The 16,758-nt window shown below is 43.5% G+C and overlaps 1 protein-coding gene across 3 annotated transcripts in view; it reads right to left on the reverse strand.

Annotated features, from left to right (window-relative positions):
* The window catches only part of PHF23 (PHD finger protein 23), a 144,096-nt gene that overhangs the window by 44,787 nt on the left and 82,551 nt on the right, over positions 1–16,758 (reverse strand). For all 3 annotated transcript variants that reach the window (XM_044076706.1, XM_044076707.1, XM_044076708.1), the window contains exon 4: positions 15,833–16,406. In XM_044076706.1, the coding sequence (XP_043932641.1) occupies positions 15,833–16,406 (574 nt within the window). The remainder of the gene's footprint in view (positions 1–15,832; positions 16,407–16,758) is intronic.

Here is a 16,758-nt window from a genome sequence, read left to right on the forward strand (position 1 = left end):
AGGTAACAAAAGAAATTCCGCAAGTCTTTTCTTGGAATCAGAAAAGTCTTGGCCTTCCCAATGGAAGTGTTCCCTCAAGGTGTGCAAGGTTTCACCAAAGGAAAAATCCTCAGGAGGAGATAGAGGGAATGGACTGCTCCGCATCAGAATCTTCAAAAGGGGAGAAAGAGTGTTCCTCTACATCAGAATGATCTGAAAAAATGGAGCCCTGATCCAAAGAGGGAGAATCTTCCTCCACTCTGGGTCTCTTGTCTGGAGGGGGTTGGGAACCCCTGATAAGAGTAATTAAATCCTCAGCCATTTTAAGCATCTGCTTTTTAGGCATGGGGCCTGGAGATGGGCCCTGTGCAACAGGCCTCTTGGGATGCCTGGCTGATTTAGACTTAGTAAAGGCCTTAATTGAAAAGAAAGAAGAGGGTCTAAAAACACCATCGGTGGAAGTGGACCTGTCCACATTAGGAGGCTCAACGCTCACAGTGGCTTCGGTGGTTGTAGTCTGGGTATGGGCCGAGGTACCTGCGGTCTCGGTTACAGAAGACCCCGCCAAACAAGTGTCGTCGGTAGTCAGGGACTGCATAGGCGTCACGCTGAGAACCGGACCACGTGTAGCTGGTTTTGGCGTGGTGTCGGTGGGGACCACGGACCTCGCATGTCGGTCTTTGTCCTTGCGTTTTTTGGACAAAACGGTAGTCGGAGTCTCAGACGACATTTTATAATCAAAGGCTTTACCGAAAAAGTGTTGGGCGAACTCCGCCCGACACTTAATAGTGCGCTTATTGAAAGTAGTGCAAAAGCGACAGCCCGAGGCGTCGTGGTCTGGGCCTAAACAAGGTATGCAGAGGGAATGGAAATCCTTATGCAGTATTTGCTTCCCACAAGAAATACAATTGTTAACTTTTTCTGACATTGGTCTGAGGCAAGAAAAATTTCCCCAACGGGGTACTTGGCTTTAATGAAGACTTCGGTTTCCAATTTTTCGTAAATTCAGGAGCTGGCCGACCGGCACTTGCGAACTGCTTCTGCTTCGGGCACCGCACGGCAAAAAAGACTGAAGAATATGGCGTCGGCTGTGTCTTATATACCCCTGTCGCACTGACGTCAGGGAAGAGAGCGACGACAACCGACGCCGGACCAAGACTTCGGAATTTGGCCAACCGAGGACCCGCCTGACGGCAGAGAACCCATCTGTGATTACTGCAGCTGTATGCACGATGAACATCTACAGAAAACCAAGGGGATGGAGGGACAGAAACCAGGACTGCAACAGTGAATACACTCTAACATCTACATTTATGTAAGTGTACTCAACTGTAATAGGTCTTTTGCGTTTCACTGTTGCAGTCATCATACTTGGGTTGACTCCCAAAGTGGTGGAGGCAGTTAAGAGTTAGGTCTGGCTAGTAGGCCTTGCAAGACTGCTGTAGCAAATCCTGCACTGGATTTGGAAAGATAGGCAGGTGGTGATGCTTGGTAAAGAACTCCAGGTAGCAGCTTCCAGTACATCCCTGGTAGGGACTTCCCCTGAGAAATGCTGTAGAGGTAGGATGTACCCCTAGTGGCATGTGTTCTGACCCCCTGAGGGGTTGGTTTTCCATGGTGCTTGTAGCAGAAATGGATGCAGTATGCTATCCATTTGGAAATGGTTAGTTTTGAAATGGCCTTGCCCTCTGCCCCTATTGCAAAGCTAACTAGCAGCTGGTCAGATTTTACGAAAGGCTTAGTCCCATCAAGGTAGAACCTGAGCTGTCTGTGTACGTCCAAAAAGTGCAGGTTTCTTTCCCTTTATTCTGAGGATTAGGGAAAAAGGTAGGCAAATGGATGGATTGGTTGAGAGCCACAATGGACACCACTTTAGGCATAAAAGGAAGGGTTAGTCGGGGAAACCCTGTCAACATGGAAAACAATGAAGGGTTTCACAGCCATCAGTGCTTGCAACTCCAACACTCTTCTAGCTGAAGTGATGGCTAGAAGCAAGACTGTTTTCCAAGAGAGGAATTTTAACTCTGCTGAAGCAGCAGGTTCAAAAGGGGGAAGCGTGAGCTTTTCCAGTACAAAGTTAAGGTCCCAAGCAGGGGTGGGTGCTCTCCTTGATGGCCTTAAGTTGTTTGTTCCTCTCAGGAACGGTTTGAGAGGGTGAGAAAATAGAGGTGGCTCAGTGGTGTAATGAGCCAAGAAGGCAGAGGCATGGATTTTAATGGAGGAGGAGGAGGAGGATAGGCCTCAGTGGAGTAGTTCTGCTAGGTAATGCAGGATTAGAGGTAAGGAGGGCAGTGCCGTGTCCTTTCCTTTAGATTGAATTTAAGAACAATACCTTTTCCACTTTTCAGCATAGGATTTCCTACTACTGGGCCCTCTGGCTTCAAGGATGACATCCAGCACCTGCTTGCTTAGGGTTGCTGGTGGACTATTTAAGGAATAAGCCAGGCTGCAAGATTTAGGATTTGCAATTGTGGATGCAAAACCTGTCCCTCCTGCTGGGAAAGCAGGGTTGGGGTCTGGTGTAGGTGCAAGGGTGGCGCCGTTGTCCGGCTGCGCAGGAATAGGTACCAGTGCTGGTGTGGCCAGTCCTGGGCTTATCTTGAGTAAAACTCTTGAGGGAAAGGGCAGAGGGGGAAGACATAAAAGAGAGGTTTTCCCATTGAAAGGATAGGGCATCCACCTTCCAGGCCCTGCTGTGGAGGGTTCCTGGTGCAGAATTTGTGTAACTGGTGGTTGCCAGGTGAGGCAAAGAGATCCACCACTGGGGTTCCCCACTTCTGGATCAGAAGGTTGAAGGTGCTGGGCTCAAGTTCCACTCGTGTGGGTCTAGAAGATGTCTGCTTAAGTCATCTGCCAGTGAGTTGTTTGCCCGGCAAGAACTGAGCTTGTAGATTGATTTGGTTGTCCACGGTAGTGTTCCACAGGGTCATGGCTAACCTGCAGAGTGGGTAAGAATGGGTTCCCCCTGCTTGTTGATGTACCACATAACTGTGGTGGTGTCTGTTTTTATCAGCAGTTGTCCTGGAAGGAAAACTGTCAGGGCATTCTGTGCAGCTAGCATCTCTTTTTGGCTGATGTGCAGGAGAATTTGACTTGGCCTCCAGTGGCCCTGAATACATTTGCCTGCCATGAGAGCCCCCCATGCATAGTCCGATACATCTGTGGTGAGGGTCTGGGCGGCATGGGTGAGAAAAAGTCAGTCTTTTGTTGTGATTGCATGCTTTTGCCCAACAAAGCAACTCTGTCCTTAGACAAGGTACAATAGGAATAACTGTTTTCAGGTCCTGAGAATGTTGGCACCAAAGACTTAAGTACAACTGAAGTGTCCTCATATGCAGTCTTGCATATGGAATTAGCAGAATACATGAGGCCATGAACCCTAGAGCTTGCAGTATTTTTCTTGCAGATAGCTGCGTCCTGGTGGCCATTTGTTTGAAGTAGTCCGTCAGATACACCTGTTTTTCTTAAGTGAGGAATGTCATCTAGGAAGTTGTGTCTAACCTTGCTCCCAGGAATACAATCTTTTGACTGGGTACCAGTTGTGCTATCTTTTCGTTGACTGTGTACCCCAATGAAGTGAGAAGGTTTTTTACAAATGCCTGGTGCTGAAGTAACAATTCTTGGCTGTCTGCCTAAAATCGGGCAGTTGTCTAAGTACGGTTAAATTTGGATAGTTCTCTGCCTGCAGTATGCAGTGGCTGGAGCCAGGCATTTTGTGAAAACCCTGGGCGCAGTAGATAAACCAAAGGGAAGTGCAGAGAACTGATGACGCATAGACCCCGCTCTGAAACGTAGATACTTCCTGCATGACTACCTTATGGGATGTGCAGATAGGCTTCTTTTAAGTCTAGGGTAACTAACCAGGGAGAAGCTGTTGCAGGGTAACCACCTTGAATTTTGGTACTACCAGGTAGGTGTTAAATTGAAAGGTCCAGGATTGGGTGCCAAGAGCCTTCTTTCCTGGGTACCAGGAAAAGTCTGGAGTAGAATTCTTGACCCCTCTGTTCTACTGGAACAGGCTGGATTGGCTCTGATATTGGAGCAGGGAAAGTACTTGGTTTTGAGCCTCTGCCCACTGGTTTGGAGGAAGGTTTGGACACTCGCTTGGGGTTAGCAGTGAATGGAAATAAAATGTGTACCCCTGGGATGCAACATTGAGGAACCATCGGTCCAGAGTAATGGACATCCAGTTTTTTGCATGAAGGGCAAGTCTTCCTCCTAGGGGGGCAAGTCTTCCTCCTAGGGGCACAAGCAATTGGGCATGTCTGGGAAGCAGAGCTGAGAAGTCATTGTGAACTTCTTCCATAAGGAGGTGGCTTACCACTCCCTGTTTTAGGGGTTGGGGCACTCCACTGCTTAGATCTCTGCATACCCCGAGACTTGTAATCTGGGTGGTCTGTTGCCACTGGGTCTTGTTTGGGAAGGCGAGGGGGCTGGAAAGAACCAGTGTTTAGAAGGGCAATGCCTACTGAATCAAGGTGGTTGCACTTGTAGGAATTATTTAACAGTTTGCATAGATTTAGCCTTTTCTTCCATCTTTTTAAGAACTTCTGCTTTGGTGCCAAACCGTCCTTATTCATAAGAACTTCTGCTTTGGTGCCAAACCGTCCTTATTCAAAGGAGCATCTAGTAATTTAGATTTGACATGATCTAGCAAGGTCTGCTCCTTCAGCCAATCATGTCTTCTCAGTACAGAGCCAGTGACCACTGCCCTGCAAGATGCTTCTAGGGCATCAAAGCCACACTGCAAAGTATGCTTACTGACTTGGTTTGCAGAGTGCATAAGGTCCTACAATTCTTTATTTTCTGCACAATCTGGAAGGGTTACCACTTTTTTTTTTTTTGGCGGTAGTAGCCTTAATACCTTTAGGTCCCTGGGAAATTACCTCTGGGTCAGCAGTAGGATTCTTGAAAAGAAACTTGAGAATCAGGCAGTCTGTAGTACCGGTCAGGTTTTCTAGGGGCCGGAGGTAGAGTGTCTGGAGTAAGGCTGGATTCCATGAAAACATCATCCACAACACCAGGACAAGGGGTATAGCTAAAGGCCTGTGCTGAGGCAACTCTAAAAAATCTGAGTCTCTTTTTGGAATGCGGATAGTCTTGGCATTCCCAAAAGAAATGCTCTCTTAAAAGTATGCAAGGTTTCACCAAAAGAAAAATTCTCTGGAGGAGAGGCAGAGGGAATAGATTCCTCTGCATCTGAATCCTCATAGGCGGATAAGGGCATTTCTTCATAATCAGAGGTGTCAGTAGACTCTGAACGGGACTGGGTTCTTAGCAGGGGAAGGCCGGCTTCCCCTAATCAGCGTAACAAGGTCTTCAGCCATTCTAAGCATTTGTTTTTGTGGCATGGGTGCCTAAGCATGCGCTTTGGTCATCGGTTTTCTAGGTGTAGTGCGTTCTCTGGGCCCAAGAAACTGTAGTTTTGGTCAAAAGTCGGTTTGATTCGAACATTGGGAGGACGAAAAACTCCCTCAGAAGCCGGTGCCTGCACAGCGGCTCCGGACCCATCTAAGGAAGAGACATCCGCTGGTTCCAGTCAAAGACGCATCTCGCGGCATACCGGACTCCAAATGGGTCTCAGCAGAGGCCTGAGAACCCATAGAAGTGGGCATCAGGGGTGGAAAAGGCGCCCGAGTACCGACGGACTGGCGACTAGCTTAACAGAAGCGTTGTCAGCAGTTTTGAACCCATGCGATCCATCTTTACCCTTCCGTTTTTTCGGAAGATCGGTAGTTGGATGGCTTACCGAAGCCATTTCAGGATACAGAGATAGCAAAAGAATTTGGCAACAAGAGAAAAGTAAATATTGTGGGAAGAAATATCCAGGGAACTGTTATGGCTAGGCTTGTATAGGCCCTAGGGCTGATAGCCTAGTACTAACCTATGAACAAAGATGGCCTGACGAATGGTTCGGGCGTTAAACGAGGCACAAAACCGGCAGCGAGGGACGTAGTGTTCTGGGCCTAAAAAGGTGACGCAGTAAGAATGAAAATCTCAGGTATTTGCTTTCCACAGGCAAGACAATTGTTAACTTTTTCTGACATCGGTTAGAGCAAGAAAAAAGGATCCTCAACGGGGTACTTAGCTTTAGAAGACTTCAGGATTATTCAACTCGAAAACAAAAAATTCAGGTAGCAGCCGACCAGCACTTGTGAACTGCTTCGGGCTCCTCCTCGGCAAGAAAGACTGACTTAATGGAATTGGCTGCCTGTTTTAATACCCTTGATGACCTGACACCATGGAAGAAGCAACAGCATCCAATGCAGAAATACTAAGTCTCTGGTATTCGGGACGACTGAGGGCTACCTGCAGGCAGATAACCCAAGTGTGACGACTGCAACAGTGAAACACGAAGAGCATCTGCAACTAGTCTAACAGGCAGCCCAACAACAATAGAGGAAGACCCTTATTTATTTTTTTAAAGGGGAGAAGAAAGAAGGGGCAGAGCCTCTAACTTAAACGGCAATCCCAGAAAAGGGTGAGGAAAGGGAAGGACCCCCTAATTAAAACAGTCTCTAAGGGGAAAAAGGCCGGAGGAGAAAAAAGTGACAGCCAAAAGCACCACAACAAGCAGAGAAAGGGGTTGTGTGTAGAATAGTACACACACTAACAAGTCAATGTAACCACAAGAAATTAGAAAAACTAGCTATAAATATATAAAAAAAAAAAGCACAAAGTACTTGGCCTGAGCCTGTAGTAGCAATCTCGATGCTACAAGAGGCAAATGAGATCTGGGTACCTGTCGCTAGGCATGTTGGGATAAGGGGTAGCCTCGAGCCAGCAAAAGCTCTCGAGCTTTATTAAATCAGCTGAGTCGGGGGCGAAGATCAGCTTTGAACCCAACCAGCAAGAACGAAGCAGAGATGGGACAACATAACATCTTGCCTTTCGATGATGCTCAAAACATATAATGGAATTTATACCAGAGGTTATAGTCATTTGGAAGAAAACTCAATCATAGCAATAGAAAACAAAAAGCTAACAAAAGAAAGTCATATTGAACAAAGGATCACATGTTGCCAAATTAAACTGAGAACTGTAAAAAAGAAGAAATCTAAGTATGGCATACAGAGATTTAAAAAAAAATCAGACGCATCCCACATTCATGGAAAAAGGAGTTATCACAGATGTATCCTATACTGTTCAATTACAATGCAGCAACTATGACAGAGTGGCAAACCACTCTGCAATTAAACCGCGACAAAGGGCAAATTATCTCTGGGATAAAAAAAAGGGGGGGGGGGTATTCTAGCCTGACTGTCACAGTTTTGTCTTGCCCTTAACCCATTAAGCTGCAACAGATCAGGTCTTGGTTATAACTTGGCTTCCAGAAAACAAAACTTGCTTAAAGATTTCTCATCTACTTTTTGTGGACAACATACAATTACATAGCGCATCAGATGAGGACTTGAAAGCACAACTGCAAGTAGTTGAAACTTTCTCAGAGGATATAAGAATGACACCTGGTCTTGACAAATATGTGAAAGCAACATTTAAAGCAGGAGTGCTGCAGTACCAATAGTATCTATCTAGGACAAGAATAGGATATAAAAGGAACTTCATCCGGAATGTGTGTATATTTGGGAAATGGAGCATCTGCAATAAAACATGAACAAATGTTAAAAACTCAGTAAAGAATACTTCAGAAGACTAAAATTAATACTGAAAACAGTCCTGACATCTAAGAATGAAGTCCAAGCTATAAACCAATACGCTTTCCCAGTTTTAACTTACAATACCTTTTGGGGCCAGTCACACCAAAACTTATCAGTTGGGACAGAAAAACACAAATGCTTCATGCTTATCAAATGACAAAAAACAAACAAACAGTCTATGCCAAAGTCGTATATCCCTCGCTCTAAAGGAAGTATAGGCCTCCTCGAAATTTACTACATGTATAGATCTGCAATTGTAGCACTGCATATGTATCTGCCGACCTCATCAGAACCAAACATAGCGAAAGTTTTAAAATACAAGGACAGGAAGTACAAGATAACCTCCAAGCTTAGTTTAGCAAAAGCATTCAAGTGGCAAGCGGGAATGGAAATCAAACCAGGAGTAAACAAATTAGAAAAACTGAATGTGCCAAAAACAAAAAAAAAAGAGAATACAAGGAGATAGATTAGATGAGCAAGAAAAGAATGTGGGAAAGCCATAGATATAGTGGCAAATAAAGATCGCCTGAACAACTTCATGTTTATCAGGATTTGATGCAGGAGTGGTTAGGAAAAGGAGAGTTGAAAGCAAAGGATGAAAGGTTGACAATGGCAGCCCAGTATAGTGGACTACATACACGCTGGTTTATAAAGTCCATTGAACATGTCAGACACGTAGACAAAGGCAAGTTCTGTAAAAGAACTGGAAACAGTTGCACATCCTGTTGCTGGGTGCAATACACTATGGCAGGGGGCCGGGTACACTGAAAGCCACACTAAATGTGTCAAGATTGTTGCACTGGGGGTTCTGTACACACTAAAATGTTAAAGAAGCCAAAAAACACTGGAAACATGAACTACGAAGCATTCTAAAGAAGTGTACAAGACGTGGGATCCCCCATTAACAATTCAAAAAAGTCCAAAAAAAAAATATGTAGCATGATCACTGTAACTACACCTAGCAAGTAGTCACAGTTATAAAATACTGATATTTGCAAGCAGAAATGAGAGCAATATGGAAGAAAGATAACCAGACAGTTCCAACAGTAGTAGGAGCAATGGATCTAAAACACACAAATCTAATGTCATTTTATATATGCTAACAATACGTACAGTATAAATCCATATGAATTGCAGGAGTCGTCAATTCTGAGCACAGTGCGAAGAGTGCTTTTGGCTAACAAAGACTGAAACAATGCTAAATTTCACAAACTTTAATCATACCCTGGACTTAGAACGGTATTCTAAACCCAAAAGACTTGGGGCAAGAGTGCAGCACCTCCCTAATGGTGTGTCAACAATTCAGTGTCAGAACAGACACATGCCAACAAATTTAAAATAAGTAACATTTACTCTATTAAAATTTTAAGTTTGTACATTTCAGTGTAGAACACAGTACAAAAGAAACTGGATTTCAAAGACAAGAAAGTTGCTGTTTGAGACCTCCTCCTCACTTTTACTGCCACTTGCAAAAAGATTAAATACAACGTCGCTCTTCAAAACGAGATCCTATTCACTGACGAACTGATGTCACTGATATCAACTAGTGACAAGCATTTTTTTGCTCAATTACAATTGACATGACCTGTTTTGTACATGCTTCTCAGTTATCCACATTGTGGAAAAATATATATTTACACACACACGTAGAGAGACACTAATATAGGAGACATGGACAGTAGATTGCAGATGAACAGTTTTAAGTATGAGGGAATTACCTACTATTCAACAGCACATCCAGCAATTAGGCTTGTGTTCACAGATGCCCGAAGTTGTTAGGCTATACCTAACCAGCAAATATCCCCACCTGCCCTTATTCCAGACTGATGATGGCACAATTATGTCATAGGACTCTTCAGAGAGAGAAATCACAGTACAGCAGTGTGCATCATCGTATGCAGAATCAAACTTTATTGCTCTGGTGTCACATCCAAGGCAATGCATGTCAGAAAAGCCTATATGCAAAGTCAGGTCTTCTACATGGAAAGTTTGGGGGGGGGGGGGGGGTTGGGGTTTGAAAAGCTACCAAGACTACTTGATCTGAAAAAGCTGGTTTACTCAATATCACTGACATCAAAGCCACACAGTCAGTCTGTGGACAGGTGTGAGGCAGTTTTTGCCTAAAGGCGAGACAGCACAGTTTTTGAAAGATGCATGCACAATAGATTCTATAGGAGGTGAGGCTTGAGTAGAAGGAACCTCAGATTCAGGTAGAAATGAAGGGCAACAATGAATTTGGCCTTCAGAAGTCTGCTTTTCTGACAAAGGAAATAGGAAGTAGAAAAGAAAAAAAACTTCACGTGATGAAAGCAGTTTTGTGTTAACATTCAGAAAGGTCAATTAGGCTACCACAGGTGAGTGGTTTTCCCCACAAATGGAATATTTCCCAAGTGAGAGTAGATGGCAACTCTGCCTACCCATTTGAAAACTGGCTCCCGAAGTGACTGGCAAACAAGAAATGGACCGTGTTGATGGCAGACTAATGGGGTAATGTTTGGAGGGAAGGCTCAAGGAAAAAAGGACTAATGAAACAAGACAAATCACCTCCACCCTTAGGTGCTGTGTTGAGCAGAAATGGTAGGCTTGACTCAGAGGAAAACAAAAACACATGACAAAAACTTTTCTTAACAGAGATAGAAAAAGGTAAAGGGTATGTGCCAATTCATCATACCAGTTAGATTTGGCACACGGGATAAAAGCTCTGATGTCATGTGTTCAAATGGTAGGTAAGGCACATATTGGTGCTAGAGGAATAACAGTGTGGAGGAAAAAATATCCCATGTCTGAGAATTTGGGGAAGAGGGACTAGGATAATCCAATGCCACGATCTTGCACAGAAGGAGAGACCATGCAAAGGATGGTTGGGGGTCAGGTCATTTAGCCACCAAGCTGCACATGTGGTAGCCTTCATCACAAGTGCACTTGCATAGTAAGACAAGGTAATCCAAGTGCTTCATTCCTTGGACCAGAGAGGGGTTAGGACCTAGGACCTAAAATATACACCCTTCATCTGCAGGATGCCAGTGAGGACCACCACTGGCTGTGAGCATAACTGCCCATCTAGACAACAGTCAACACCTCCAGTTTGGCTGAGGCTCAACCGTCAGCAAGCATGGCACTAAATAGCACAAAGACTAAAGGTGCCAGCAAGAAATTAGTATAAAATGGTAACTTGTGTATGTTTGTCTCGTCCAAATTTCAAAACCGCAACAAAGCTCTGAAGTTTAAGAACTACAATGCATTACAGGCAACTTGGGGTGTGTAGCAACTTGAGAAAGTTACCACTGCGCAGTCCAAATGTTAGTTGCCCTCAATCTTCCTGCTGCACAAAATGGAGCTCCAGACATATTTACGCAGTATTTAACTAAAACATTCACAAAACATATTAAATATTCCCATACAAAAGCTGAAGATATTTTCATTATACCTCGATTTTTTTTTTTTTTTTTTTTTTACCCCTTTTAACACTTTGTCCATGCAAGTACATCCTACTACCCACCGCTGGCAGTTCATCTCAATCACCTCCAACTTCCTTAATTGCTCTCTCTTCACTGTCCATGCTTCTGCATCAGCTCTCTCTTCACTGTCCATGCTTCTGCATCACATAGCATTACTGCGGTGACCATACTGCACCACACAGTACTGCTGGCCTCTCACCAACTTTTCAGCTTTTTCAACATTCTTCTGTCACACGACCCCCTCATTTGTGCCAGCTGGCTGCAGCCCCTCAGATTCTAGCTTTGACCTCCCCCTCTTCAAAATACCTGAAGCTGTTAACCTGTTCCACTATTTCCCCTTGTATTGCAACCTTGCCCCCCCAATTTCCCTCATTTACTGTCTTGTATCTGTACGCATTTTCATCATGTGTACTTACAGTTTTACATTTCATTCCCCCGATTGTTTGCCGATGCTCTTGTTCAGCATCTACCTATAATGCCACATTGTCTGCATAAAGAAGGCTTGCAGATCTGCTCTTACCGAGCAGCACTGGGCACAAGAGCTGAACGCATACGCATACCACTCCCAATGGGAACTCCTTGTATCACTGGGTCCTTGGACATAGCCTGCACTAATTCAATCAATGTTTCTGGGACTTCGAACTATCACAGGACTGCTCAAAAAACAGCTTTCTTGGGATCTTGTCATATGCTTTCACCAACTCAAGGAATCTCACTGCAAACAAAGTCAAATGTGCTGTACAAAGTGCTCATCTCAATGTCTTATTTTCTATTACTCTGCGTATTCGTGCATCACTCACCCCCTCCTGAACTTTCATGCAGTAGGACAGGAGTTTGATACCTCTACACTGTCCACAGGAGTTTACATATACACTGTCCACAGTTGTGAATGTCCCCTTTTAAAGCATTTTAGTGCCAATGTAGAAGAAGAACATTCTCCAGTCATATGGGATACGCCTCTTCCCATACTGCTATTAAGTAAGGCAAGAGTGACATACTCACAATGGCAAGTATAGCAAAAAGGGTAAATATGCCATACTGCTATGAGTGCCCTCTGGAGCGGTTTCTCCCTTAACACACCGAACACCTTGATTATACCTGCCACAATCTCATCTGAGCCTTCATTTTCCTCACTGCTGTTCTCTTTCTTGTAAGGTGGGCTCCTCCTCCTCCTCTTTCCATCTTAGGCTGTGTCTAAGGCAATAAAGCTTTGATGGGGTTTCCTTCATTCAGAAAAGTAGCTGTAACTGTTCCTTCCATCTGTCCTTGATAACCTGTGGAATGATTAGCTGGTTGTTGCTGGCATACCTTAAGAAGGGTGCCCATTAGCTATCTTCCTTGTGTGTGTCTTGTAAACACATTTTGTGCCTTATGCAGAATCACATTCCAGAATCTGGCAGGGGGTCTTTGATGCCTTGTTCTTTGTCATTTTTAACTGCTCTTAGCCTCTTTGCCAGTCAACCATTAATCCTTTTTAGCCTGGTCAGCCTTCTCCATCTCCCACATTTTCTCTGCACTCCTTTCTTTTAAGGACTTCCTGGACTTTTGCATTCCACCACGAGCATTTCCTTATGTAAATTACCACACCTAGCTCAGCTGCATCTGTTCTACAGTTCTCACACGTCTCCAGTCAACTTCCAGGTCTTCAGCCTAGTCCCCACCAATCTTACAGCCTTCTCTGACCATTGCTTTGAGTGACAACCAGTGGTTTATAGCGTGAGTGGACCATTTTACAGGGTATAAAACTTTGCAATTCCCAATTCTACCCAAACTCTCTCTCCATACTAGAAAGAAGAATATCAAGAGTTGCAAACTGGCCGGTCTTGTATGCGATTATGTGACCATTTCTCCTGAACCATGTGCTGGCTACCAGCAAAACAGTCCCCAAACAAAAGCCTCGCATTTATTCCTGATGCCCCCACCTATGTGGGGCTATGCAGTCCTCATTCCGTTCGGTCATTGATCATATGACATTACCACCATATCACAACTCCAACTGATTGCATTCAGACAGCAGTTGCTTGGCCTTCTAGATAAATCAGTCTTCATTATCACAACCATGCTGTGGGGCATAGACCAAGACTGTGAATAATACCAAATTCAATTCTTTCCACAAGAATCCAACTGCCATGTGTCTGTAATACTAGGAACATCCCTTACTGCCTTCCGAAACCTCCTCCTCCTCCTCACTGCAATTCTTCATTTAGTCTGCCCTCCCCCTGAGTAGCAGACTCTCGATATGAAGCTTTGCTGCACTGCCCCTTCCATCTTGTCTCCTGGACACAGAGGATTTCCAACCTTCTCCTTACCATCAAGTCATCCACTTCCAAGGTGAATCCCATAAGTAACTTCTACGGAGTGCAGCAATCCTTAGTTCATGTTTGGCAGGTTGATTGGTTTTCATACAGAGTTCATTCACAGCTAACTCGGGTAATCCAACATGGGCAACTGCACAAATCCAGCCAGTAACTTATTGGACTGGGGCTGCAGGACTTTATGGCAGGCACACATTGGCCAGAGACCATTACCACAACTTAGCATGGGTCCTCGATAAAAGCTGTAGCAGGAGTGGCACTCAACCCTCACTGATGAACACCCATGCACATTTTTGGTGACATTAGCCAATGTGGCCAAATCAGCTACAGACAGTTTTTACATAACCTAGAGGCTAGCCCCAACATAGTGCCCAGTCTGCGACCTATGTTATCCTATCTAGGGGGGTAAAGTACACAACACAGCTGATGCCTTAAGATGTTTGTCTGCACAACTCTTCTCCAGAAAGGTACCATCTAGAATCTGTACTGCTGCCCTCAACTATTTTTGGGCATGTCTGAGAGGGAAACAACCAACATGTTTTTAAAGATGTGGGAGAAACCACACAGACACAGGGAGAACATGCAAATTTCACACAAGCACTGACTAGATGCCAGGCTTGAACCTTCTTCATAGATTTCACCTCCCCAATCCATCATGGTTTACTTATTGACATTTCATTACTAGGAAAGTCCGACTGGGTAAAAGCCCATTTTCAGCAGAGGCCCAGGGAGAAAAGCTCCAAATAATTACAAAACACAGTATCCGCAGTTTAAATTATAACACAATTAATACAAGGTATGTGGCAATCATTTAATATTTACAGACATTTTAGACAGTTTGTAGAGAAATTAAAAGCTAAGTTAGTCTATTACAAACAGGAATTGCAATATGAAGCGAGAGGGAAAATAGCTTTATGGTATATTTAGAGAGAAAAGGCAGAGAAGAGAATTAGATAGCAGTAAGAAAGTTAAGTGAAGAAAAAGTATAAGGAATGAAGAGAGACCTGATCACATTTAGGGATATTGTTTACTGTTACAACGGTTCACTATAATCTTACAATTTAGACACCATTACTTACTTTCCTACTTTACAATAAAGCAACAAGTTGCCCTTTCGAAGTCTTTATCACCCAAGTAAACTTTTAAAGCATTCAACTTCAATTTGTTAGCTGTCACCTCCCAAAAAGCACACAAACACTAGGCAATAAAACACAACTTACACAATTGCCTTTCATTATAATCAAGAGCTGCACTTTAGAGTCACAAATTCGAGAGATCCCCGATTTTGGCTGTGCACTTTTCTGACAGAACAGAAGTCTATTCATCCATCAGAACCCCTTTTTCCCATTTTTGCAAATGAGGGCAAGGTATCATGTCAACAGTGACAATCTACAGCCAAGGCTCACACCACCAAAGTCTATCAGATGCAAAAACTGATTGAACTAAACTGTTTGACAGAGAAAAACAAACAGTGCAACCTCTAGACCTCTAATCATATCATTCCATAAAGTAAACAGTCTTCAGTCGTGTCAAATTAGCAGGTAAAGAAACCATTCCAGGGAGAAAAAGACAAAAAAAAGGGAGGGGGGGGCAAACTAAAATATTGTGTCTTTAATCCAGTCACAAGGGTACCTCGTTTAAAGGACAGGGAAAATACATTTAGGTGACGCTGTCCTTTTCAATCAAGACAGGCTAACTTCTAAGTCAATGCCACTGCTCTGTTTCACCATCTGTAGAATGCTACACTGTGTAAAGTGTGAAATATCTGGTTTCTGTCATCCTTTAAGAGACATCTACTGGATAGACTATAGAACAGCAGTCAAACAACTTTGGAGTCTCCCATTAAAACAGACAAAGGTAGCAAAGCTTCATTAAGACAGTTAAAGGACAAAGGCATTAAATACCAAAGAAGTCAACATGAAAGTTGCCAAGCCATTTGTAAATACTTCCATGGAAAAAAAGAACAGAACCTCCTAACAAACTCCCCCAAGCAATGTCCATTAGTTTCTGAATCTGGGCAAACTTTTCAACTAAATTTCATTTAAAGAAAAGGTTCATTTTATTTTAACAAAACAACTCAGTTGAGGCAAATGTTAGCACAATTCCTCAAGTTACAAGCAAGGTTAGGACTACAGACACTAAGACAGTGTCTCTCTCCATTATCCACAAATATTTTATGGTACACAGTACTAACCACCTGTCACTGTCGCTAATCCACAAACATCCTATAAAAAGCTGCACAGCAATAGCGTTTTTCCTCTCTCCTTAAAACAATACCCAAACACAACAGTCTGGAATTCAATAAAACAAACCTTATTCCAGTGAAATAAATTAGAAAAGATGCAAAGTTAAAAATGTTCCATTTCAGAAAACATTCCAAACAAAACCCTTAGAAATTACAGATTTAAAGTCAGCATCTTACCTGACTCCACCATGATGTCCTCATCCATGACACGCATTTCTCCCTCACTTGAGCTGCCATCTCCATCCTGGCTTGTCTCGGCACTCAAGCACCCTTTAACCTCTGATGTAAAGTCCCGAGATAACTCGTTTGGCAAACTGGACACAGAACAAGAATCAGAGTGCAATGCAGATTTCACAATTTCTTCCTCAGTGTCAGTGTCACTCAAAGTTTTAATTTTCTTTTCTGCTCTCTCTTTTTTCAACTTGCGTTTTTTGCTTTTTTTAATGCGAGACCTTTTCTCTCCATCATGATCTTTGGTTTTCTTTCCATTCTCTAAACTAAGTTTTTTGTTTTTCTTCTTCTTTTCTGATTTGGGTTTCTCAGACATTTCAAACAAAGTTTCCTTCAGTTTCATCTTTTCAAGCAAACTGTCAGACTTCAAGCGTCGAAATGCCTTTTTCCTAGACTTAGCTTTTTTCACAAATGTCTGAAATGTCTGCAGATCGGAGTGGGAAGACTCCCACCCATCAGTGTCCCCAGAACTTTCTGTTCGGTCTGGAGAATTTGAACCAGATGGCGTCCAATCATGCTCCTGTTGAGGAAACAAAGTGAAAAATGTAAAACTATCATGTAAAAAGAGCACCCTCTGAAGTGACGCCCAATAGCAGGAAGCTGAACTACAAATTAAGCAAGATTACAATCACCAGCTTATAAAACTTTTTTTTTCCTTAAAAACTTCTACCTGCAGGTGACAAACACCAAGACAGAGACCACCGTGTAATTCTTTGTTCATCGGTGCCAAATCTGGACTCGCTCTACATTTCCAACTGAAGGAGCGAGTGCGGCTCTACAGATGGATCAAATGCAGGAGCAATGACCTCTATCATGTTATCAAGCTCAGGTACGGACTAAACAGAATTCTTATCCATACGATTGCACCTAAC

Source organism: Protopterus annectens, chromosome 7.part0 (assembly GCF_019279795.1).
Source record: "Protopterus annectens isolate FY-2018-M chromosome 7.part0, PAN1.0, whole genome shotgun sequence".
Lineage (NCBI taxonomy): Eukaryota > Metazoa > Chordata > Ceratodontiformes > Protopteridae > Protopterus > Protopterus annectens.